The sequence below is a fragment of the Typopeltis vanoorti genome, chromosome 5 (assembly GCF_054136105.1).
Source record: "Typopeltis vanoorti isolate ZY-2024b chromosome 5, IOZ_Tvanoo_1.0, whole genome shotgun sequence".
NCBI classification, from domain to species: Eukaryota; Metazoa; Arthropoda; class Arachnida; order Uropygi; family Thelyphonidae; genus Typopeltis; species Typopeltis vanoorti.
This window is the reverse complement of record NC_143553.1, coordinates 80,497,499-80,525,089: the sequence shown is the minus strand read 5'-3', so window position 1 is coordinate 80,525,089 and position 27,591 is coordinate 80,497,499. Positions and strand designations below refer to the sequence as shown.

Here is a 27,591-nt window from a genome sequence, read left to right as displayed (position 1 = left end):
CAGTCTACAAATTCTCAATCTGTCTTCATAATCAGTATTCCAATTGATATCATTTTTAACACTCTCCTTTGTACTCTCTCCAATATATCAGAATCACAATGGAAACTAGGAGACCAGACCTGCACACAATAGTCCAAGTGAGGTCTTATCAAGGTCTTGTAAAGAGGCAAAATAACATCCTTAACTTTACATGTGAACGTTCGTTTCAGCATTGCAATTATCTTTTGAGTTGTATTTACAATCTTTGCCACATAGCCCCTAAACTTCAACTTCCTATCTATTAACACTACAAGATCCCTAGCTTCATCAGTTTCTTCTAGCCTAATCCCACCAATATAATACGATATTGGATATTTAATCGTGCCGAAGGGAATGACTTTACATTTACTGACATTGAACTGACACCCATTTTCCCATGCCCACAATTCCAGCCTATTCAAATCATTCTGCAAAGACTGCATATCAGCAGCATTCCTGATTACTCTACCTATCTTTGCATCGTCAGCAAATAACTGTATGTCGCTTGTCAAATCCTTCCCAATATCATTAATGTACAGATTGAATAACAGTGGACCAAGCACTGATCCTTGTGGTACACCGCTTGTTATTTTATTTATTTATTTATTTATTATTATTATTTTTTTTTTTTTATTAATCTTTGTACTGGTTATGGGCTGTACTACCCTTACATCATGTCCAGACTTGATATGGGCCTAAGCCTTTACCCTGTGCCTGTTCTAGTTATCATTGTAGTCATTCTTTGGTGGCAACACCATGACACCAGTGTGCCTTGTAGGGCCCTCAAGGAAAGAACTTTTATATCCTTATGTGTAAGCCCAAGCTTTTTTAAGTCCTTATAACTATCTGCGCTCCATACGCCATGTAAAGAGATGGTGGTGCTATTAAACCTCGGAGTTGCCCCATGCTCCTTCCATATCTTACTAACTAGATCTTAGTTATTTTTATAATAATTTACTTTATTATTATGGCTATAGGCTAGTGGGCACCCTGTTCCCACCACCTGGGCATTAACTACCCAAACATAAACGTCTTCTTTAATCACTAAGTCTGGCTTACGCAAACCCGTGGAGGTCCTATAATGTGGTTCCACTGCGGTCTCCCAACCTTTGTTCTTAAAGCGGTTGTTCAAAATGGAGACCACTGCATCATGTCTCCGCACATGGACCCCATGAGTGCGGAAGCAACACTGGGCTATATGAGACAATGTCTCACTGTAGTGGCAGCAAGCCCTACAGTTTGAGTTGTCACTACCCCATCGAGCTGTGCGGGCTTGAGTAGGCAGGGCATTGATCCTCGTCCTGATAAGGTTAATATGCTCGACCCCAGGGAGGAGTCTGGTGCCATCCCTTCCCAATCATGCTGGGGAGGCATCAGATATGACTCTTTTAAAGGAGCACCAGACCTTGCAGACTCAGATCCCCCATATACCACTTTTTCATATGTCAGTCAGCCATCCCCTTATCCATGCTAATATTGTATAACCCAAACCCATTTTCTCCAATTTATTCAGCAGTCTGCCACGTTGTATTCTGTGAAAAGCCTTAGCAAAATCCAATAGTATCATGGTGTATCCATTCCCCTTGTCTAATTCAATGGTAACATTGTTATAGAATGTGAGCAAGTTGCTAAAACATGACCTTCCCTTAGTAAACTTATGTTGCTTATTGCAAAGTAGAGATTCACTGTCAACCCATTTCTGAATGCAAGCCCCTAACCAATTTTTCCAAAATTTTCACCACCACTCCTGAGATGCTAATTGGTCAATAGTTGGATACATCAGTCTTTGCACCATCCTTGTGCAACGGAATTACCCTACATTCCTTCCATTCCTGCAGAATCTTCCCTGTTCTGAGATTAATATTAAACATCCTGGTGAAAGGAATGGCCAGTTCAGCTGAACACTCTTTTAGCACACGTGCTGATATTCCATCATTTCATCTATTGTTGAATTCTTATTCAGTTTGTGCAACAGCTCTAATACCTCAGCCTCACACACACCTGTGTTTCTTCATCTAGTTAAGAGGTAACAGTGAGCTCAATGTTGTGTTGACCAGTTTGATAGTGTTTAACGAAATGGGCACTCATTAACTGAACAACCTCTTCTGCATCTGTAACCCTCATGCCATCTGGATTTAGAAGAGTCATTCTTTCTTTTACTTGCAGCATATCGATGGAATTCTTGTGGGTTGTCTTTAGCACGCAGAGCCAGTTTCTTTTCATAATCAGACTTAAAGTTCAGAATAGGAAAGATTAGCAAAACAAGTGTTCTTTGTAAGGATAGTAGGAAGAAGACCAAGATCTAATTGGATTCATACGATAAAAAGTGCCTTAGAAGAGAGAAATATAAAGATGTGATAATATCGAAGTCTTGACAGATAATGGATTAATTTGGAGAAAATTGTCAACAGAAAGTTAGTAATGATGTAACTTTTTTCATGTGGTACTATCATATCCTATACCCCCCCCCCTCCCATGTCAGAATATTGAGGATGATCATGATGATCATCAGTTTGGTCATTTCCAACAGATACTGTTCTCCTGATCAGTGACCATAACTAAGCAATACCTTTTAAAAAAATTAATTAAAATTTTTGTTTTACACAAGCCTGTTTGTGACTGAGTAGTTTATTAAACTATTTTTTTATTTAGTTAATTTAATAAGACAGATTTGCATCTAGAATATTATTATAAACTTAAGTTAACTAAAAATTTGAAGAGGTTCAGTGAAAGACAGAATAAATTCAATAATATCTTTATTTACAAACAAATAATATGTAGTGTAAATTATGGTATTGCATAAGTATAACGGCATGTGTATAAAATGTCTGCATTTCACAAGTTGTATAAATAAAACTTATAATTTAAAGAAAAAAAGGCCCACAAACATTACATCCGACTTAAGCACCACACTGAAATTCTTCCTGTTTCTTCTCTTCAAGATCTCAGGATTTTGTGATAACAAACAACCAAAATCTGTTGCCTCCAAACTTAATAATCACTATTTCTTCCTGTCTACAGTGGTCATTGCAATGTAATTAATTCATACCTATTTTGCTTTGAAAACAAAACAAAAAAAAAAGTACTTTGTGCATAATTTCTTGAGTAAAATCATACTTCTTTCATGTCTTCTTTAACCTATCATTTCATTTTCTGTTTCTTTGGAACTATAACGCGAAGATTTCTTTTCCTTCTGGAAACTAGAGCACAAAAACGGTTCATCTCTTACATTTTAAACCCCTTTAATTAGAAGAGGTTTGCTGCTCAGTATATTTAAAACAGAACTGTCAGTTACTCCAAGGTGGGGGGGGGGGTAACTTATGCACATGTCAAGCTTATCTTACTTTGGAAAAAAAAATTCATTCAGGAATTTCAGTAAAAAGTGGTACAGAACTATTTGTTTACATGCTAACATTCTTTTCTGCTATTTTTGGCTTTAAAAAAAGTTATTTTCTTTTCTTTTAAATTTAAGCTATATTTCTCCCTTCAGTTGCCAATTTCCAGAACTTATTTTTTCTAATCCATAACTGTTATTTATTTCTCTCACTATGTCAAACTTCTTATTCAGAAGTACACACTTTGCACAAACTCACTATTGCCTGGCCAAGCAAAACAAATGTGGCAGTGTAAATGAAAGCAAAAATCATCACTTTTATATAAGGCAACAGTTATTATTATTACTATTATTAATTCTTTAATGGTGTGAAAATTTATCTGGAAAGTTCAATGTTTAATTCTCCTGTAAAATATTTCAAGTTATACAGATAAAACTAAATTTGAGGTGAGAACTTTTTATTTATTTGTTTGACACCAATAAATGTGTATGTAAACAGTTTATAACAGACCATAAGCTATACATGTTTATAAAGCATTATACGTTGAATTGTTTGGATATAAGAAAACTAAAACTTATCTTTTTATTTTAATTAACCATCATGAAAATTTAAAAAATATAAGATAATCTGATATTGCTAAATAGCAGATATCAGTTGCTGGATGGAAAGAATGTTGACAGTGCATGGGAAGCATTTAAACAATACTTAAATGATGCGATATCAGAATGTGTTCCGAGAGTTCGAAGAATAAATAGAATAGGAGTCAAATGGATGTGTAATCTTATTAAGCAAGAGATTTGATGACGTGGAAGGAATGATGTCTGTTATGAACGTTAGCAGGCTAGAATAGTCACAACTGTTGTGCGGAAAGCAAAGTCTAATTATGAAAAAGAACTGGCTCTGTGTGCTAAAGACAACCCACAAGAATTCCATTGATATGCTGCAAGTAAAAGAAAGAATGAATATGAAAGAATAACTCTTTTAAATCCAGATGGTGTGAGGGTTACAGATGCAGAAGAGGTTGTTCAGTTAATGAGTGCCCATTTTGTTAAATGCTATCAACCTGGTCAACGCAACATTGAGCTCACTGTTACTTCTTCACTAGATGGGGAAAGGGGGACACCATGGGGCAGAGCCCCCCCCCCCCTAGTTATTACATAATGTTTTCTTCGTCATCACTACTAAGCATCATTAAACGAGGGCATTTTCTTTCTGGAAAAATATCCTCATTTTCTGAGCTTTCTTCAGCAGCATCTTGAGTTCTATGCTCTACATCATAGGTTCCCAAACTTTTTCAGGCTACCGCCCACTTTGCAAGACATAAATTTTGTAACGCCCCCCATTGATTGTGTAAGACGGGCATAAGATGAATTAAAATGCAATATTTAAATTTTAAATGATTAATCGCAAAATCACAAAAATAATTAATTTTTAAATATATATTATTAATTTCTTCTATAAAGAGCCACCGACCCTATACTGCCTGAACACCCCCAAATGCTTGTGATCCCACTATAGCCCCCCCCCCCCAGAAGGCTTCGCCGCCCACTTTGGGAACCTATGCTCTACATTTTGCAAAAAGTTGTTATCTTCGATTGTTTGCTTTTAGCTGATAGATGTTTATAAATTTTGTTGTAAGGAACGACGCACTTGTGAAGTTCTCTCTTAAATTTTGTGATTCTTTCAGTGGAAGGATCTTCATTTAGAAAATGTAACTCCAATTGTTCGGCTAAGTCTAGGCCTTTCTTTATGCTATTTAGGGTGAAATGTTTAACTTCATCGTTTCCATCTCTGCTATCGTTTTCTGAATTATTTTGGTTTATCCCAGATGCCATTTCCACAAAATTTGCTTCATCAGTCTCTTCTTCCACCAGTAATTCTTGAATATCTTTGACATTCATATCATCAGAACCTTCCCATTTAGAGACTTAGCCAGTTCTATTATTACGTCCATTCTGTTTTCTGCTGGCTCGATTAGATTTTTACTTTGAACTGTCTCTGGCCATATGTTTTTCCAACAGGCATTTAACGTTGTTGGTTTTATTTCTTTGACTGGTGAAGTTATGAGATTAATACAGTCCAAAATTGTAAAAAGTTTCCATGACTTCGATAGAATCATCATCGACTTTATTCAAAACCCATTACAACGATTTCCTGATGTAATTAGTTTTAAATGTAGCTATAATTCCCTGATCTAACGGTTGAAGTAATGAACTGCATTTGGTGGTAAGAAAATTATTTTGACATTTGGGTAATTTAAATCTTTCAGGTGGATGGTTGCATTATCCAATATCAGTAGAACTTTAAAATCTAGATTTTTCTGCTTTAAGTAGTTTTCCACACTTGGTACTAAATAGTTTAGAAACCATTTTTTAAATAAGTCAGTAGTTACCAAAGCTTTCTTATTTGCCATCCAATATACTGGTTAAGCACTCTTATTTAGGTTTTTCATTGCACGAGGATTGAGAGATTTATAAAGTAGCATAGGTTTTACCATGTGATTGCCTGAAGCATTACTGCACATCAGTCATATTACACGGTCTTTTGATGCTTTAAAATCTGGTGCAACTTTTTCATTTTTTGAAATAAATGTTCTCTTGGGCATTTTTTTCCACCAATGGCTCATCTCGTCAGCATTAAAAACCTGATGTGTTGTATATCCACCCTGTTCAATAATTTTTTGCAATTTGCTTTGGATAAGTTTTGCCAGCTTCATTATCAGCTGATGTGCTTTCCTCTTGTATTTTTATGTTTTGTGATGAAAAGCGTTTTCTAAAACGGCTGAACCAACCTTTGTTAGCAACAAAGTCGAGGTGAATACTAGATTCTCCATTTTCTTTTATGTAATTGTAAATTTTTAAAGCTTTATGTTTAATAACATTGGTATCCAGTGGGATCCATTTTTTTTTTTTTTTTTTGAGCAGTCATCAATCCAGATACTAAGAGCTTTGTCCATTATTTCAAGTATCAGTGCTCTGGGATGAGCTGTCACATTTGCAGAGATAGAACAACCTGCAGCAACGGAAGCTCTAATTTTCTGTTCATTTTCCTGTATGGTCCGGATTATTGCTTCATTTAAATTCAAGGTTTTTGCAACATATGATACTTTTCCTCCCTTTTTAAGACGATCCAAAATCTGTATTTTTAATTCTAGCGAGATGAAATGCCTTTTAAGAGGTACTTTTTTTACTTCCGGCAGACATTGTTCAGGGCTACAAATTAATTCACAAAAAAAGAAATATTTAACACTTCTTTAAAAAAAAGGTTCAATAATACATACCTGAAAATTTTTAATCTATGTATGTATATAGTACAAAGAAGAAAACAGTGAAAGTTATCACTTCATTATTATATGTTTAAAATATGTTTAATACTCCACGAACAAAATGAATTTAAAATTCTAAAATTTGTACGCAACTCTGACACGACATACACACTCGAATGAATAATATTGAATGAGATGGTGCTTGCTCTTAAAAGCTCTTATCACGTCCTGTGTACGGGGATTTCCCCACTTCTCGAACCATGTTAGAGCGAGTAGGAATCTCGTGTTATACAGGAATTTTCCCCAATTCTTGAACCGTGTTGTAGGAATGCCATGTTATACGGTGGGGGGGGGGGTAGTATATATATATTTTTTTTTATGTTATTTATCACGTGAAGCACCAATAGCACCTAAGCCTTTCTATAAATATGCAATTTGTGATGGTGCTTATTATGGATTTTGGGTGAAATGAGAGATTCCACAGTTACTTCATTCAAAGAATCTGAAACCATACAAAAATCTAAGCACCAGCACCATAATGTCTCCTGTAGTTTTGTGGCAGAAAGATATCAGAAAATTACTAAATAACTTGGACACTGAAAAAAAATTTTTTTTTCTTGTCCTGATGGCATGTCTACAGTCTTTTATACTTAGCCAGACGATCCAACGTATCCCAATGCATGGAAGTAAGTAATCATATCTAACCTATCCAAAAAAAGGAAATACACTGCTTGGAAAGAAGTTAATGGATATCCCCCATTGCCAAGGTGTATTATGCCATGTAATGAGTCATGTGTTTGAAACCAGTATAAATTGGAGGAATATGATGCTCTCAAGTTGGTGCAACTGTGTCCTCTGGGTGAAATGGCCACGAGAAGGGAAATGATGGGGTTTGAGAGAGGGACTTTCTGTTAGAAAATTTTTGACAAATGTATCCTTTAGTGGGGATGAAAACGATTTGTTCACCTTTGCCACCATAATGCAGTCTTACCTTTTCTCTCACAAAGTCTAATGTCAAACTAACAACCAGTTGCATCACCTTGGTCTTCTATCAAAATAACAGAGATCATCAATAGTCAACTTCACTACCTAGGGACTTACCAGGTAATCAGTGACTGCCAGTATGGATTTCACCATTCAAGATCCACATCTGACCTCGTAGCCTACATCACCCACCACTGGACACATGCTATGGAAAGGTTCAGAGGAACTTGTGCTGTCACTTTTGACTGGGTCTTGCATCAAGGCCTACTAAATATCCTCTGTAATTGGGTATCCAGCTTTCTCTCTTGTCATTCACTGCATATCGTAGTTGGATGGCTTACTCTCTTCAAGCTTCACCACCAATACAGGATTGCATGAGAGCATTTCCTATTACTCTCTCTTCTGTACATAACTTACTCTTAATCATCACTAATCCTATTCACAGCTTTGAAGATGATAGTACTCTATCATCTTAAACATTGCCTTAAACATTGATCTTTGTTCCATCCTTTAGTGGGGATGAGAACAATTTGGTTACCTTGCCACCAAAATGGTCTTACCTTTTCTCTCACAAAAAACATCTCAGCTCGCTTACTCTTATCCTCAGTAATACATCAATCACCAGACAGAATAAGATCTCTCTCTCTTTGCTTGGACCAATGTTTCTAATTCTTCATCTAATTACCTCCAGTATCTCCTGGCATAAACATATCACATCCTCTTTTATTCAAGATGCTATTTGACACCCTCCTTAACACTATACAAATCTCAGATTTGCCTGTCCTTAGAGTAATGTTCACATGTTTTGAGTGGTGAACCTAAAACTTCTCCCTAAAATTTTTGTGACATTTTCTGGAAAGCAATTCAGTTAACTCTTCTTACAGATTCACTTTTTTTTTTTTTACAAACACATTATTTTGGCACATCAATGGTCATTGCTCCACTGAACTGGCAACTATCATTCCTCCACTTTCTGTTGGGCCAGTTAATACACAAGCAGAAGCTAACATACCTCTTCAGTGCAACTGCAAACACACCAGATTTGCTTCTCTTCTTCCTCTTTTATTTCATTTTTCTCTCTCCTATGGAACAGCCTCCCCTCAAGGGGAGGGTCCCACATGCTATGATCTGTATCTCTTCAAAAAAAAAATTTACACCATTGTAATGCCAAAAGATGTGACTGACCATAGCTAAATAAAAAGTGTTCCAGGGTAAAGGAAATGTGGACCGTAGTATGATGAGTTACAATGAAGGGAACTGACATCTGCAGTTTATTTGGAAGGAGAGAAATTAAGAAGTGATCTAGGATGTTGGTAGGATGGTGCAGATTATCTAGTTTCATATGTAAATGGACTATCTGTGTTAGGTCATTATTAGTCACAAACACCTCAGCATCCCTGTCTGCTTGATCAGCGGAATTAGAGTTGCAAATTTCAGACATTGAAGTCTGCAAGGAAAGTGATTGCACTATTTGCATGTTTGGACTGCAGAATATCAAACTTACAAATAGGTAATCAGAGATCAGATTGGTTATCAGAATTTGGAAAGTGACTGAAATAGCAGATGAATGCTGAGGGAAAATTTGATGTCAAAGAATACACTCCAGGTTTAGTTATAATCATCACGGATATCTCTTATACAAATTAACCAAAAACTAGACTTACAAATGAGGGTTGGATAATATCAAAGCCTGACAGTTACACTTCATCTAATTAAAATTTTGTGTCAAATCTTTTGAGATGAATGCAGATCCAAAAGATCCTGATTCTAGTCATTTTTTGTGCAAAATTTGACTATAACTTGATTTTCTTTGCAGACCACAGATCAAAACAAACTATATAAGGAACAAGTAACTGTCAGGCTTTGGTAACTGTCAGGCTTTGATAATATCAAAGCCTGACAGTTACACTTCATCTAATTAAAATTTTGTGTCAAATCTTTTGAGATGAATGCAGATCCAAAAGATCCTGATTCTAGTCATTTTTTGTGCAAAATTTGACTATAACTTGATTTTCTTTGCAGACCACAGATCAAAACAAACTATATAAGGAACAAGGATGAAAATGATACAGCATTCAGAAAATGGCAAAGAAAAACTATGTTGAGAGGTTCCATTAAAACTTTTGATAAATTATATTTTTTTAAAAATGCTTAAAAAGCATTTACAAATTCTCAGAAGTTCTGATTTTTCTATTTATGATTTGCATTTAATTGTATGAATTATAGGCACAGAATTGGGGCTCACCAATGGAATGGCTCTTGGGGGATCATTTTGTGTTCACCAAGAGCCATCAGTCAAAATGAAACTTTTGGGGCACATGCATAATGGTAAATTCTGAGATTATGATAGTTTTTCAGGAAAACCTGCTGATCTGTTAATGTTATGATAATTTCATAAACTATACTATGCTTTTGATGCATTCATCAGATTTTTACAAAAGTAACAGCATCATTCGATAGATATGTCATAGATAATATGATAATTTTTGCAAAAAATCATGCATATGTGAATATTTGAAACTACAGCTCTGAACAAATAAAAATCTGTTGTGTAGAAGATAATGTAAAGTTACTGTGTAAGTTATAGGATAATAATAAGATGGGGATATCCTAAATGTCTGGAGTAATTACTTTGAAAGACTGTTAAATGAAAAAGAAGTGACAGAACTGTAGTAGAAATTTTTCAGGAGAAATGCAAACAGAATTACATTTCAAGACTTAAGGTAGAAAAAGCCATTAAAAACTTGAAATGTGGAAAGGTAGCTGGAGTAGACTATATTTGACCAAAAATGCTCAAATTGCAGTGGCTATTTAGATTGCTTGGTTAGCAGATTGAATTCCAGGTACTTAGATTATAGCTCTCATAGTTCCCATCTATACAAAAGGAAATAAAGCTGAATGCGAGAATTGTCAAGGAATTTCTTTACTAAGTTCTAGGTAAGATTTATGCAAGCATACTTAAAAAGAAGTTGAGAAAAATTGATGAAAGAGAAATTGGAAGAAGAATAAGCTGGATTCAAGTCAAATAGCGTTTGTCAGGATCAGGTTTTCATGTTACAACAAATAGTTGAGAAATCATGGGAATATGACAAGGATCTGTACTTTAGTTTTATAGATCTGGAAAAGGCATACGACAAGGTGCCTGTGGAAAATCTTACCAAGTTGTATGGGTAAGATTCTGCAGTATGGATAAATGGAACATTACACAGGCACATAGTCTATATTTAAGTTGTACGTTAGCAATTAGAATTGAAGGAAATAACAGGAAGATGGTTTGATATAAAATCAGGTGTAAAACAAGGCTGCTTATTATTTAACTCCACTCTTATTTATCATCCATTATGAAAGAAAGTGGCATCAAACCTGATATTAGAAATTGGAGATATCATACTGAGCTCTCTGCTTTATGCACATGATGTTGTACTCCTAAACACACCTAGTGCAAGCTTCTAGGATTCTCTAACTAAATTGAATGACAGTTGTAACAAATTGGCATCAAAATCAGCAATAAAAACACCAAAATTATAAAACTTGGGAGAAACATAGAAAATTTCAGCTATTTAAGCACAGTTTTTAGTGAAGATAGCAAGTTAAATCTAGAAATAAGCAAGGCTGGTATGGTGACAAGCCAGTTGAGTTAAAAATATATGGAATAAGAGAGAAATTAGCCAAAACACTAAATTAACAGTATATAAGACAGTGTTCAAACCAGTTTTAAGTTATGGACCTGACAGTTGGGTTAGAAATAAAGAACTTGATCAAAGATTAGAGACCACCGATATAAGAGTTCTTAGAAAAGTATATACATCTAACATAACACCACTATACAATATATTACTGCAGGGGCTAGATGATTGCTTGGTGATGTTTTCCATCAGTAATAACAATGAATTTATTAGTCATGAATATATGAAAATTGCGCCTATTAGTTGCATGCACTTACACAGAGCTGGTGACCTCATCAGGGCTTAATTAACATCAGAAATATATAAATAGATAAACTTCTAAATCCTGACAAACTGTTACAAGAAAAATAAATGAGTGCTGCAAATAAACATTGAAGTCATGTGACACGTATTAACTGTCTGCAGAAGGTGATTGTTAGCTAAGTTGAAGCCTATGATGGTAAACAATTTAATAAGCAATTTTCATGTCACTTAATATCAGTCTTCAGTTTTTATTCAGTGATCTGCATGAATTGAGGACTGCAGCTCAGAAGTCTGAAATAAAAATTTTCTTCTACATGTTGGCTTATCTTTTCTTTTATGCTTGACATTTGCAACACATTGCTTCTTTCTCACTTAAAATCCATGGCTTGTCTGACCTGTGTAGGCTAAATCACGAGCTGTTTTCCATTGCTGAATTCAAAACTTCAGATTTTATACCCAGAGTATAAGATGACCCTGGTTTCTACAATATTTTTTTTAACTTTTCAAATATAGTATTATATGCTGAAATATGATCATTTATAAACTCTGTGCTATAGATATGGAACTTTTTCAAGCCACTTCAGTAAGCAGGGTAGTAGTTTTACTCCAGGTGATAAAATTCATCTCCCGCCTAAAGATATTCACAAGCAGTCATTCCCATGATGGAATTCAAACCCACAGTCTGTTAGAGAGTAGGTACCACTTGGCTAACCAGGCTGGTTTGGTTCAAGGCCTGATAATAATTAATTTTTTTTAAATACTTTCTAGAATGTATGTTATTTACTACTATAATATTTATTATATATATTTAAATAATAAATAATAACAAAATATCATTGTTGTCTGCCTTCCACCAGGAGATTGCCTTTCTGTGGCAACATGAACTTTACAAATAATTGCTACTTTTTCAACTAATTTGTTACCCTACGTAGTGTCAAATGTGCTTCAAGGTTTTATGTCTGATTAAATTGAGTAAGGGTGTGGATAAAAAGTAGATTATTAATATTGAACCTGTTAGCTAGTCACTATGGAAGAATGCTGTTACTAAGCATGCCTCTTTGTGACTGTCTCTGGTTGTTTCCTTACTTGTTAAAAATCATTTGCCTGAAAACGATGTCACTTCCTACTTCATATGCTGTATATTTTTTTTTTCTAATTTCTAAACAATTATGGCTTTTTCAAACTAGAATTTTAGAATACACTTGCTTGCATGTTTTGAAATGATGGCAAGTAAGTTGAAGTTATTTCTGTATCTCATTTCAGTACTATACTTATATCTAAGTGTTATTTTTAGACAAATTGTTTCATTTTAAATGGCTCACTTATGTTTTATTTGTCACTGAAATATTTCTCGTTTCATTTTTAGTTATATTGAATATATGATAATTTTAATAAAATGCCTGGTTTCCCCAATTATAATGTTTTATTTTTTTTATTTATATTTTTGCATGTTTATTTACTTGTTACTTTTTTTTTTCTCAAAAGGGACACACTAATAATAAGGGGATTCCTCTTGAATCATCCTTCAGTCCAGATTCTCATTTCATATTTTGTGGTAAGTATTTAATTTTGTGTAGTTTTCCCTATTTGTAAGATTTTTTTTTTATATAGTTATCCCACACACACACACACACACACACACACATGAAAGGTACAAGATTCTATAGGACATCAGTGATGTGTGTGTATTTGAAGTGCAGATGAGCGTTGAGAAAGAAGAAACCTAATGACATTCTTAAAGAGTGCTGTAGGTTGAAATAGTTGGGAAACACCGCGAAGGCTGTTCCAGAGGACAGAGGCACATGGAATAAATGAAGAAGAGGAGAAGCAGTTCAATGAATTTTGAAGTTGTACTGTAAAGATATTGGACTGCATCCGCTCTTCTTTCAGCAGGCCAACAGCAAGTGGAGGAATGATGTTTGCTAATTCACTGCAGCAGTGATCATGGAAGTACCTGTAAAAGAGATATAGAGCTGAAACATTACATCCGTGACTTTATTGTACAATGAAACCTGTTGAGAATTCCCTTTGCAACGAGTTGCACCACCTTACCCCAGTCCTGAAGATACTTTCAAGCACAAACTTTGTTTGCTCACACTTGGATAAAGGATTAAACTAAATTTATTATAGTCTAACCAAGTGAAAAATAAACTTTCAACATCTTTCTCTAAATCCAGAGTAATTTAATAAAAAAGGTGGCACACCGTTTGGCAACCCCTATAGGTAGAGATGACCTTACTAATGCTTCTGCCTGGTATCTCCACTTGGGCCTGGCTCCCACTGAAGAGACCTCATTACAGGTCGAAACTAGTCTGGGTAGTGGCCCTTCCCTTAATGCATAACATTATACATATCCGCAAGGAGATGTGTTTTGCATTATGGGAGATACTGAGATAGGAGTGATGTTAACTTGCTCCACCTTTGCAACGAGTTGCCCGGTGTTGTACCACCTTACCCCAGTCCTGAAGATACTTTCAGGCGCAAACTTTGTTTGCTCACACTTGGATAAAGGATTAAACTAAATTTATTATCAGAGAGTAACTGTTTGTTAATGGTGCATTTTGCCTAGAGTATTATCTTATATCAGAAGGATTGAACTTTTATGTGTAATGATATTCTTGTGTGTATAACAATTAAGGAGCAATAGTTTGTTAATAGTATAATTGCTTGGAATAGAAACTTGATATTGGATAGGAGTGGATATTTGTGACATGATTATCATAAATTAAAAGGGAATCTTAACATAATTGTGCTATTTAGAGTTAAACTAAGCATTTTTTTTTTTTTGATGAAATAATAGTGTAAATTGTTTTATGATAAATAAATGTGTTGTTAAAATGTTAATAGAGTGTCGCCTGATATTTAATTTTTCGATGCACTGTTCCAAAAAATTTCAGAGCCTATTAGCAGGAACCCAGGAGAAAGGATAGATAGTAGACCATGACTGCAGATATTAATTAATCAGGGGTAATTTGAATATAAAGGGAAGACTACTGGACACACTTACCACTTCTTATTAGAAAACGGACATCAGTGGCACAGAATATCAAATAAACTTTCTGGTGTTTGAGGAATAAGAAGGAAATTGCCGAAGGCAGTTAGAATAAGCAGTAAAGGAGTCATAGTATAAAGTAATATATATATATATATATATATATGGAGCAAGCTAACATCACTCCTATCTCAGTATCTCCCATAATGCAAAACACATCTCCTTGCAGATATGTATAATGTTATACATTAAGGGAAGGGCCACTACCCAGGCTAGTTTCGACCTCTATTGAGGTCTCTTCAGTGGGAGCCAGGCCCACGGAGATACCAGGCAGAAGCATTAGCAAAGTCATCTCTACCTATAGGAGTTGCCAAACGGTGTGCCACATTTTTATTAAATTACTCTGGATTTAGAGAAAGATGTTGAAAATTTATTTTTCACTTGGTTAGACTATAATAAATTTAGTTTAATTCTTTATCCAAGTGTGAGCAAACAGAGTTTGCGCCTGAAAGTATCTTCAGGACTGAGGTAAGGTGGTACAACACTGGGGAACTCATTGCAAAGGTGGAGCAAGCTAACATCCCTGACTGTTACACACATAATCTTCTATTAATTATTAAACATTTTAAATCCAACCATTAACTTTGCTCAAATTCAGCATTTTAATCTTAACAGTTCCCTAATAAAGTTCTCCTATAATTCACAAAATTTAAGAAAAAAAATCGAACTCACTTTAGGGCTGCTACCCACTGCGTATTCTCATTCCCTGGCTTCGGATTGGAGTCCTGACCTTTTCCTCCCATATCAGGTTTTCTCTCCCTTTTTATGCCAGCAATAGATTTACTGACCGCTTCTGTTGGGACACTGTCCTCCCGGCTCTCGGGCGAAGATTTTCGGATTGAGGAGTACTTGCGTACACGTTTAACGAAGCAATTCTTAACTGCTCGAAAATTCCTCTGTTTGGATGATAGCTCCCAGTGAAGGTTTGTCATCGGATTAAATGATTTGCCTGGTGGATAGGCTCCTGTCATCTTTCTTTCAGACTGCTGGCATGACTTCTTCTGAAGTCCCCTCCTCGATGGCTTACGTCCGATGGACAACCGCTGGTGTACAGGTGACGACTTCTAGATAACCGATGACGACCTATGGATAACCGATACTCGATCTTCCAGCCAATGCCTTTTATTCACCTACTTTCGGATCCCTGCACGAATGCATGGGACCCCTAATATTTCAGCGCGATCCCTTGTTCTTTCCTTGCCACTGACCCTTTCTTTGAACTTCTACACTCCTTTAATCCTATTTGTTTCGGGCAGCAGAAGTGCATCTAAAGTTTGTCAGTCTGTCTGACACTGACCTTGTGTGTTTACAGGTGGAATTCACAAACAACTTTTACATATCCTTATAAGGAGCTAATATACAAAGGTTTCTGGTGGCAGGGTATTGCCTTTGTGTAATGCAATCTAGAATTTTCCTTTTTAGGGCAGTAAGTACAGACAGTCGCTATGGGATTATTTACATTAACAAACTGTTTTAACTATATACAGATGTACAGGTTATTTTTATAACATTCTTACAGGGCTTGACTTCTATAAAAATTGATGTAAGGCTTTCTGGCATTATTAAGCTACATCAAATTTTTACACTAGAAACAGGTTTGCTAAGTTTGGTGATAACGGAGACCCCATTGCTGTTCCTTCCTCTTGCTTGTAAATTTTTTCTTTCCAAGTGAAGTAACTGGACTTAATAACAGATTTGAATAATTCAACAATATCATGGAAATTTTTGAGTTAACAAGTCTACCGTTTCCTTATGGGGAATATTAGTGAAGAGGGAGACAATGTCAAAGCTAATTAGCATGTCAGTTTCCAACAGTTGAATGCCTTTTATATTTGCATATAAAACTCTGTGGAATTTTTAATTGATGAGGCTGAGTGACCTATATTAGGACAGAGAAGGTTAGATAAAAATCTTGATAATGTGTAAGTTGGGCTGCTAATAGAATCCACAGCGGGTCTGAGTGGAACTTGTGAAGCTTAGGTAAACCGTATATTATAGGAGGTCTAGCATGATATGTCCTGATTTTTTTAATTGTTTGTTCATCTAAGGAAGTGGTTTCATCAAGTGACTTGTTGGGTTTCTTGAGCTGTCTTTTTGTAGGATCATAATCAAGTTTGGTGTAAGTATTTCGATCTCGGAGTAGTAAATTCATTTTTCGGTCATATGAATAAAAGACATTCAACTGTTGGAAACTGACATGCTAATTAGCTTCGACATTGTCTCCCTCTTCACTAATATTTCCCATAAGGAAACAGTAGACTTGTTAACTCAAAAAGTTCCATCTGATATTGTTGAATTATTCAAATTTGTTATTACGTTCGGTTACTTTACTTGGAAAGAAAAAATTTACAAGCAAGACGAAGGAACACCAATGGGGTCTTCCTTATCACCCAACTTAGCAAGGAGTCATAGCATAAAGTAATATATATATAGGAAGGAATAGACTAACATTGTAGAAGGCGTGGAAATACCTAAAGTAAAGAAAGGTAAAGAGCATATAAAAGGATAGATATAGTAGAAAACTCCCCCCCCCCCCCCCCCGTTTACACTAGAATACCTTGAAGAAAAAATTTTCACGTTTAAACCAAAAATTTGGCTACGATATGTCAATGACGTCTTTGCTGTCTGGGGTCATTCCGAACAAGAACTACACCTGTTTCTAGATAAAATAAACCTTCTTCATCTTCGCATCAAATTTATGCTAGAAAAAGAATCTCCACTGGGTATCTCCTTTCTGGATTTACACATCCAAAGAAAAGTAGATGGTTCAATTTCCACTTCTATCACAAGCCAACATTTTCAGGTCGCTACATTCACAGTTCTTCTGCTCTTCATCCATCTCAAAAATTGGCATCATTAGTAACCAGAGCACACAGATTCTACTCCTCTGAAGAATCTCTAAACCAAGAATTGGAAATAATCAAAACTACAGCCATACTAAATGGATACAATCTTAAAACAACTCGAAAAATCATCAGTCACTTCTCCAAACATCAACCTAGACAAGAACAAGCCAATAGGATTCCCATACCTTATGTCAAAAGCATCTCCGAACGTCTTTCAAAAATTATGAAGAAATACAAACTTGCTACTGCCTACAAACCAATCAACCAGATCTATAACTTGTTGCCTTCTCCTAAAGACAAACTCTCACCTCTGATGCTACCTGGCATGTACGAGGTTCCATGCTCCTGTAAATTGTCTTACTATGGACAGACAGGTAGATCTGTCCATAAAAGCATTTCTGAACATCAAGACCATATCCATCATATCAAACCACAGAAATCTGGCCTCGCACAACACAGAGTTGAAAACTCAAACCATAGGATCCATTGGGAAAAGACCAAACTTCTACATAGATCTTTATATAAACATGAACATTTATATAAAGAAAGTGCTGAAGCCCTACTTCACAAACCAAATCTAAACCATAATGACGTTCTTGCTATTGCTAAAGTATAGGAAAGTGTCATACAAAATTGGGTAAAGTAATTTTTATATATGTTATCTTATTTTAATGTAATCTGTTTTTTTTTTTTTTTTTTTTTCTCCAGATATATTTATATTTAATTCTATAACATGCTACTGCGTGGTCTTTAAGGGTCAAAGCTGTATAAGTGAGAGGAGACCTCCATGTAGCCTTTAAAGGAATACGGTGAACCGACCAGGGCTTCTGACCTAATGTCTAATCCTCACCTTCTCGTGGTGCACCCTGTTGGGTATCTACCTGGATACTGAACAAACGAGGATGGGCTGGCAATTTGGGATTTAGCCAACCAAATTGTATTTTTATTGGCTTAAATATATATAAAATGATGGTACAACATGACAAAATTTCATGCCGGCTGGGGCGACACCCGGTTAAACAAGGCCCCCCCCCCCTTGTTTTTGTCAGGGATTCAGAGCGAACCGCGAAAAGTCAGCTACTGGAACGAATCTGAAAGCACACCCTAACTCAACAGCACCAGAGTTAAAGATCGGTACTATCAACGTAAGAAGCCTGAATGGCAAAGAAATGAACTAGCTGAAGAATTAGATAAGTACCAGATCGACATAATAGGGGTGACTGAAACAAAAAAGACAAAAACTGGTGAGATCTTTCTGAGCAATAAATACAAAATGTTATATTCAGGAAATGAAAATCAAGAAAAAGAAGGAGTAGCCATTGTATTCAACAGTAAATATGAGGCTAATATCAGAATGGGAAACTGGACAATGAGACTTATTTGTGCCTATGGTCCCACAGAAGTGGAGAAATTTTTTGAGGCTCTAGAGAAAGCTACTGACATAATGAAAAAGGAAAAGTTGGTCCTTGTTGGGGATCTAAATAGCAGAGTAGGAAGTGATTGTCAAACATACAAAAATATTTTGGGAAAATTTGGAGAAAAAGAGCAAAGCTAATAATAATGGCAAATACCTGTTGGATTTCTGCTCAGAACATGGACTGGTTATTACTAACACCGTGTTCCAACATAAAAATGTGCACAAATTCACATGGAGAGAAGAGGCAAGGAATAAGAAAAAGTCTCATTGACTATGTTATTGTCGATAGTAATGTTTTCTCCCTGGTGCAGGACACCAGAGTGTACAGATTATTTGAAATTGGAAGTGATCACTATTTAGTCTTGAGCAGGATAAAATTGAATTTCATATTGAAAAGAATGACATATAAGAAAGTTTTAAAGTGAATAAAAGTTGAGCAGCTATCAGATGTGAACTGTAGACTAAAATACATAAAGATTATTGAAGAAAAAATGAAAGGGTTTGAGAACAAGAACCAAACATTGGAGATTCAGTGGCAAACCTTAAAGAAAACCCTGATTGATTCAGCCAGAGAGGCATGTGGTGAGGTTGTCTGCAAGGAAAGAAAAATCAGAACTCCATGGTGGACACAGGAAGAGGCAGTGAAGGAAAAGAAGAAAGCATATCAAAAGTTCTGGGCAAATAAGTCAGCTTGTGCTCTTAGAGATTACAGAGACAAATGCAAGACAGCTGAAAACTGTGTAAAACTAGCTAAACAAAAGTCATGGGAGGACTTTGGCAAGAACATAGAAAATAACTATCAAGAAGTCGTAAGATATTCTGTAGGTTGTTGAAGAAGCTTAGGAATGGAGGAAAGAGTGCTGTAAAAGGAGTTAGAGATGATAAAGGTGACATGAAAACAGGAGAAAAAGATATCCTTGAAGTATGGAGTAATTACTTTGAAAAACTGCTAAATGAAACAAGCAGTGATGACAGCACAGTGATAAAAAACACTGACCAGGCATGCAGTCAGGAATACATATCCATACTTGATAGAAAAAGCCATCAAAGGCTTGAAATGTGGAAAATCAGTGGGAGTAGATGATATTCGACCAGAAATGCTGAAGTATGGTGTATAAAAGTCTTACAGTGGCTGCACTGCATAGTTCAGAATGCCTGGATAGAGGGACAAATTCCTGATGATTAGAGTAGAGCTCTCATAGTACCCATATATAAAAAGGGAAATAAAACTGAATGTGAGAATTACAGAGGTATTTCCCTATTGAGTGTTCCGGGCAAGATTTATGCCAATATACTTGAGAAACGGATGAGAAGAATTGTGGAAGAAAAGCTTGGTGAAGAACAAGCTGGATTCAGGTCAAATAGAGGCTGTCAGGATCAGATCTTCACTTTACGACAAATAGTTGAAAAAGTATGGGAATATAACAAAGATCTGTATTTAAGTTTTGTCGATCTGGAAAAGGCATATGACAAGGTGCCAAAAGAGAAGCTATTCAATACGCTACAGTTATATGGTGTCAATGGGGCATTATATCAAGCAATACTTAGTCTGTATTTGAGTTGTAAGTCAGCAGTTAGAATTGAAGGAAGTACAGGAAGATGGTTTAATGTTAAATCTGGTGTGAGACAAGGATGTACATTATCCTTGTCAGCTCTTTGCTTTATGCAGACAATGTTATACTTAATAAATCCACTACAAGTTTGCAAGATTCCCTGACTAAATTGAATGACTGTTGTAATAGATATCATATGAAGGTCAAAATTAAAAAGACAAAGACAATGAAAAGAGGTAGAATTGTTGAAATGTTAACTGTGTTTTGAACAGAGAACTGGTGGAACAAGTAAAACATTTCAGCTACTTAGGCACGATTTTTAGTGAAGATGGTAAATTAAATATGGAAGTAGACAACAGAATCAACAAAGCTGGTATGGTAGGAAGTCAATTGAATAAATTCATATGGAATAAGAGAGAAATTAGTCAGAACACTAAATTAGCTGTATACATGACAGTGTTCAAACCAGTTTTAACTTATGGATCTGAGAGCTGGGTCAGAAGTAAAACACTTGACCAAACACTAGACACAGCAGATATGAGAGTCCTGAGAAAGATTAGAGGCATAAATAGATGGCATCAATGGAAATATCATATTAAAAACGAAGATATTAGGAAAGAACTTGACATTGTCTGCATCCAGGAATGCATTAGCAGAGCTAATCTCAGGTGGTATGGTCACTTAAACAGAATGGGTGAGGAAAGATTAGCAAAACAAGTGTTCTCTGCCCGGTTGGCAGAAAAACGACCCAAAGGAAGACCAAGATATAGGTGGATTGATATGGTACAAAGTGCCTTAGACAATAGAAATATAAGATCTGATAATGTTGGAGTCTTGACAAGTGAAAGACTGATTTGGAGGAAAATCGTAGATAGGAAGTTAGTAATGATGTTAATTTTTCATGTAGTACTATCATATCCTGTACACCCCTTGAGGGTACATGTCAGGAATTTGATAATGATGATGATGAACACGTTACTGCACACATATTGGGATTCCATTGTAATCATGCATCCTTACTGTATGTTATTCCTAGTGTTGTTTGAATTAACTGTACTGACGATGTCCTGAGATACTTAGGATGAAATATTTACTTATTAAAGCTTATTACTGTGGTTATTATGTGTGTTTGTTTAGTCATTGCATCTGTGAGGTAGAGGTTGAAGTGAGCCTGTGAGGGAACGGTCATCTACAAACAGAATTGCTCTTTTCTGGACAGCATTAAGAATTTTTAAGGTTTTAGGTATACCACCCCAAATGTGTATACAATATTCTTTGAATGGGTGATTTAAGATTTGTATAGGGTCTGTAGTTGGGTGGGTGTAAAATACCTTTTTGAGCAGAAAACAATGCTTAGTTTTTTAGAAGCTGAGAAGCTATGTGATGTGTGCCAAGAGAGGTTGGAAATAAATGTCAGTCCATGAAGAGAGAGTGTTCACCCTGTCTGGTGATGTATTACTGGGGATGAAGGAAGTGAATTGAGATCCCTTTTGGAAGAGAAAAGGCAGAACTACATTTTAGTGGCATTTAAAATGAATAGGTTAACCTTGCCCCACTGAAGGATGGCATGGAGATCCTTGTTTAAGGCACTGGTTGCAGATGATCTTGGTGTAAGGGAGGTCTGGGAAGTACATGGTTTGTCAAAGAAGTAGAATGAGTGGCGAGTTGCTATTGTCGGCTTATGACTTTCTGCTGAAAGGCCACAGGAGGTACATGGTACTCAGTTGCTGGTATGGAAAGAGGTGTGATTTGACTTTATCGTCTATGCGGGAGTTAAAGAGTGATACTAGGTAGTCAGCTTTTTCTTTGGGTACTGTAGGAAGGGAGGGAGGTTAGCAGAAGTTGCATCTGACGGCTTTTGCGAGGGACCAAAAGGCACTCCTCCCATTTAGACAAAATGGCTTTTCTGCTTGTGGTTTTAATGAAGTTGGATTTGAATTTGCTAATAGTTGATTTACATTTATTGTATGCGTCTGCATAGGCTGAGTATGAAGCTTGGATTCTTGATGTAGGCCACCTGCAGTAAGCAGAGTTTTTTTCTTCGACTGCTTCGATATATCTTCTTTTGAACCAGGGCTTAGAAAATGGATGGAATGAGGGATGAATACTGTCATGCCACTGAGGATGATTTCTGTGACTTGCTCAGTGCATGTGTCTGGGTCAGAAGAGTGGAAGATTACCTGCCCCCTCTTTTTTGTTTCAGAATTTAAACTTATAGATATAATTCAGACGCATAATAATTTGTATGTACATTCCAATTCCCCTGTTTTTAGTAATCCCACCCATAATACTCTAGACCTCTATTACATAATTAGCATGCATTGATTTCTGTGAGCTAACACATTAATCTCACAAAAATCAGTGCCACTGTCACTTCATTGCAAAACGAATTATCTCAAGTACTAAATCTAAAACTACTGTTGATTCTCCACACCATCCCCAAAATTGCAGGAACTAAAAAAGTTGAAAAATTCAAAAACTGTCACTTGAAAAAATTTGATAGCTCAACAACAGCAAAATACATTCTGGCTGCAAATGTGTCAAGATTGTGTAGTTAAATTTAAAGAAGTAAAAATAAAGATTTTACTTCTTTAAATTTTTTTTTTATATATAGACTTGATTCGAAATATATTCAATATTATTCCTTATCTTATCGTAACGTCTTAATTTCTTGTCAGTCGTAACTCTGAGCTGAAAAATCGTTGCTTAAGCTAGTCTTATCACTTTTAATCCTTTAGTCTACAATTTCATCCCTCTCCCCCTCTCAAGGTCGTAACTATGCTACTTTCATGTGTGTGGAGTATAGATTCAGGAATCGCCTCTGACTGGAACCAATTCCTTTGTCTAACTAACTGGCTTTCTCTTACACTGATCTTTAAAAATTTATTTGTATAACTACTGCACCATTAAAGATTACACAAAGGAATTGTTTGTCTTTCCTATACATGTAAGAGAAATGCTCAGCGGAACAAGGAATTATCCTAATTCAAGCAACTTTAGATACTTAAAATTAGTCAGTCGTGGTTAACTTTAAGGACATGCAGGCTCTATATTTTTATGAGAAGCGCATTGGTAAGTCAAAATCAGGCAAGTTATTAACAAACAAAACAATTTATTCATACTAAGACATGGTAATTACAACATAAAAGAGATAGGATTTCACACATATCAAAATTATCCGATTCCTTTCAATTCTGCTAAGTAACAATGCAGCGCACTTGTCTGGTTTTCAAATTACTTAAATCAGCATTTCTAGCCTGTAGCTTAAAGAAGATAAAGACAAAACATACGTTCGCATATATGTCAGACACGTGGTTAGGTTCACGCACACTTCAACTCAGTTTAACTCAGCTCATTAACAGAATTATGCTTAACTCAGTTTCACATTCGATCTCCTTTACAACATTAACTCTTAACATTACAAATGCTCATCACTCTGTAGATAACAATCTCACAACAATTTAGAAGTACGGTTTTCGGACTTCACAACTTTACAATATGCTAGCAACTATATAATCAACAATCCCTGCTCTAAGGTTCACAATCCATAATAGTTCTACATTAATCTTACTTGAAACATTTCTCACCCAGTTCAGCATTCAAGATCCTAGAGATCACGAACATAATTTTCTTCTTTCTCGTTAGAACTGCAAACAGACACTATTCCACGGCAACAACGATACAGCATTTTCGGAGATCGCTTAAGGAACTTCGCGGTGGGACTTCTCAAACTGGCCGACACCGCCGTTAAAAATCTCCTATCATCATCAAAATACTGCTAGCAGGATATCCTTCCCCCCATCCTTGGAACGGCTGGACCCAGGAACCTCTTTGAAGCGACACTGGAACAATTCAGGAGCAGAGCGCCTGTCTCCTTTTTATTCTACCTTCATGGCCTTGGAACTTCTTCAGATCGAGTTCCCTGGATGTTCTACCAGGGGCTCCCTCTCCCCTTACAAAATTGCTGAGTCATGGCTGGAAAAACCCTGTGACTCGCTGACCTTTGCACCTAGCAATAGCCTTAGGTCTGCATTTCTAATCCCGTCTGGGCTATCTCTTTGTTTGTACAATATTGGCGGTCAAATAATTTAGCAATTCATTCTAATATTTTTTCAGATTACATAAAACACTAATGAAAAAATGTTAATTAAACTACAAGTATTTTGTATTGATCTTCTTTCTCAAGTAAAATCGGTATATAAGAATTTTGTACAAAATTCTTTCTATTCAAGATTTTACATAGTGAATTTATCGCCACAGCCATTTACATAAGATGTAACCATTGCCTTCTGTTGAGGTTACAATTTTCCATTACCCATAGACAACTTCCCATTCTAGAAATCGTGACTAATATTGAATGTGATGCCAACTATCTGTTTGTCTGGATGTGGATTGAATTCTTGCAAACTCCAAACCCTAGGTGAAATTTTGTGTTGAGCACAAAATTTCACCTAAGGAAATATTCTTCAAGTGTCATCTCCTAGAAGGAGGTTGGCAACCATGTCATGGAACTTTTTTCTTTCTTTTGCTGCTCTGGAACATTTATAGTAATTGAAGCCAGTCTAATCCTTAATGTCTTCAAACCATATTCTCCTGGGTCTAGCTCTTCATCTTTTCCATCCAGTTTCCCTTCTAATATTATTTTCTGAATGCCTTTTTGTCTAGTTAGATGTCCAAAATATTTAAGTTTTCGTTCTTTAATTATTTTCATTAATGTTCTTTTCATTTTCTTTGTTCATGATATTTTCAATATTCCTCTGATAGTGCACATTTCGAAAGCTTCTAATTTTTTCTCTGCTTCTTTATTTAGAGCCCATGTTTCACTGTTGTAGAGAAGACTTGATCAGATATAGCATTTTATTCATCTTTTTCTTGTGTCTATGTTAATGTATCTGGATGTTAGAACAGTTTTTTATCTCTATTCTTCTTTTTATTTCTTTAAGGGAATTTCCTCCATCGGTAAACATTCGTCCCAACATAAAAGAAATATTAGCTTTAAAAAAATCATTACCAAAGCAGATAAGGGAAATGCTGCTCACAAATGGGTCAAACAGAACATGACAGAAAAATGAAAGCCGTATTAAAGGCTCCTCTAGATTATAGATCAGGATCCTACCAAATCTCAGAAGAAAACTGTGCATCAATATTTTTAAAAAAAATGAAAAAAGTTGCATCTTAGACTAAAGAAATTACCAAACACTTAAAACTTATCATGTCAACCCTCCTTAGATATGCGGGATTCCAAAAAATTCACAAACTGAATACTGCCATTTGTCCAATAGACAGCTCTACCTACAAACTTGACAAACAACTAGTAAAATCAATATCTCCCCCACACACTGACACATCCATAAGCAACTCTCCCTCCTTTATCAAAAATTCTATTCATTTTAAAACCTTAACCCCTTCCCCTAACTGGCCATGACGTCTATAGACGTCCAGCTAAATCTGGATACGATTCTTTAACACCTGTTGAATAACATGAATAAGAAGTGCAATTTGGTCTCACTATTTCATCCACCTCGGCCGTTAGGGAGGTTAAAAAAAAAAAAAAAAAACCTGAACATCATGGTCATCTTCAGTATTCTGACCCCTTCACCTTATCAAGCCACGTTTCCCTTCTGACATATATGATTTATTCAGATTAATTTTCATGGAAAGGAAAAATACACATATAACTGAAGGCTACCGGTATGGGTCCTCCCCCCCCCCATCCTCCAAATGATTTTTATGCGGATTTCTAGAAAATAATGTACTTAGCACAGCTACACATAAACCAGTACTATGTGGATGATATGTTTGCTATTTGGCATTATGGACCAGACATATTTACAGCCAACATCCAAAAATATGCTTCACTATAGAAAAAAAAAAGAAACAACTGTCTCCCCTTCCTAGACAGCACTATTTATTTCAATGCCAAATGATTCATATCCTTTTCTGCTTAGAGAAACTCTGTCCACATGCACACTAGAAAATACTTGCATGAGCAATCAACCAACTACTCATCCCAAATATGCCATCCACAAAACACACATAATAGCCAGGGCTATTTGTTCAACTAATTTGAATTTTCTTGATGTTATTTGTTCTTAACTTCAAGAACAAATACATGATGTTAATTTGTTCAGCCCTTGCTACTGAACCTAGGTTTCTTCAGAACACTTTTGCCCAGTGGCAACAACCGTTTTAAAATAAATAAAATAATGCATGCTCCCCTCCAACACATGCATACCACTACCCCTACAACCAACACACAAGATCATAGCAAAACTGACCCCATTACTTATATTCAAAGTATAACAGAAAGATGGTTCAAGTTCAGAAATATATCTATACCACTTTCATAGCACATTCAACTAGCAACCTATATGCATTTTCTCCTCCTGCATATCCTGGAATACATAAATAGTTCCTTATACTACAGCTTGGCATACTTTGGAAAGACTGGTAGATCTGTCCTAACACCCACCTAGAACATAAAAACTACATCTTCAATCCTGGATTAATATTCATACAGGATTAAATGAAAAAAGACAAGTGCTGGCTAGAATTTATTATAGGCTGAGAGATTATTTTTAGAATCAGCACCACCTATCAAGTACTCTCCCAACCTCAACAAATATAGCTACATTATCCTTTCTTTTAGGCTTACATGGTGATCCGAATGCATTTTTGAAAGTTATGGAGACAACTACCGTTTTTGAATAAAAACTTTAGTTTAATATAACTAAAATCTACATTCGACGTTTCAACCTTTATGTCAAGGTCATCTTCTGGAGTACAACTATACACAGGAAACAAGCTACACTACAATCAAACTGGTTTGTTAAAAGACACTGACCAACCGCTACAACAATTGTTGCCTTGACCTCTGGTGAAAAAAAAAAAAAAAAATTATACATCAACGCTAGAGTCCTATTATTAGTGTTATCTGTTGGTTGTAGAAATACATTGGGCACAACAACAAGTATCTATATACATATATTGTATACATCAATATGTATATAGATAGTGTTAAATTGTGAATGAAGCCATGTTATGTAATTTATTATTTTTCATTCACATTTAACATTGCTTATTAAATATTAATCATGGTTTATATAAAATTGTTTATTATTCTTTAATTAAGAATTACTAATTAAATATTTACTCAAAATCTGACCTGCTATTAACTTATAAAATAATAATA

The 27,591-nt window shown here is 35.6% G+C and overlaps 1 protein-coding gene across 1 annotated transcript in view; it reads left to right on the top strand.

The window, feature by feature from the left end:
* The window catches only part of LOC150106591 (WD repeat-containing protein 82-like), a 228,974-nt gene that overhangs the window by 182,004 nt on the left and 19,379 nt on the right, over positions 1 to 27,591 (top strand). The window contains exon 7 of the mRNA XM_090392561.1: positions 13,017 to 13,086. Coding sequence (XP_090248687.1) covers positions 13,017 to 13,086 — 70 coding nt within the window. The remainder of the gene's footprint in view (positions 1 to 13,016; positions 13,087 to 27,591) is intronic.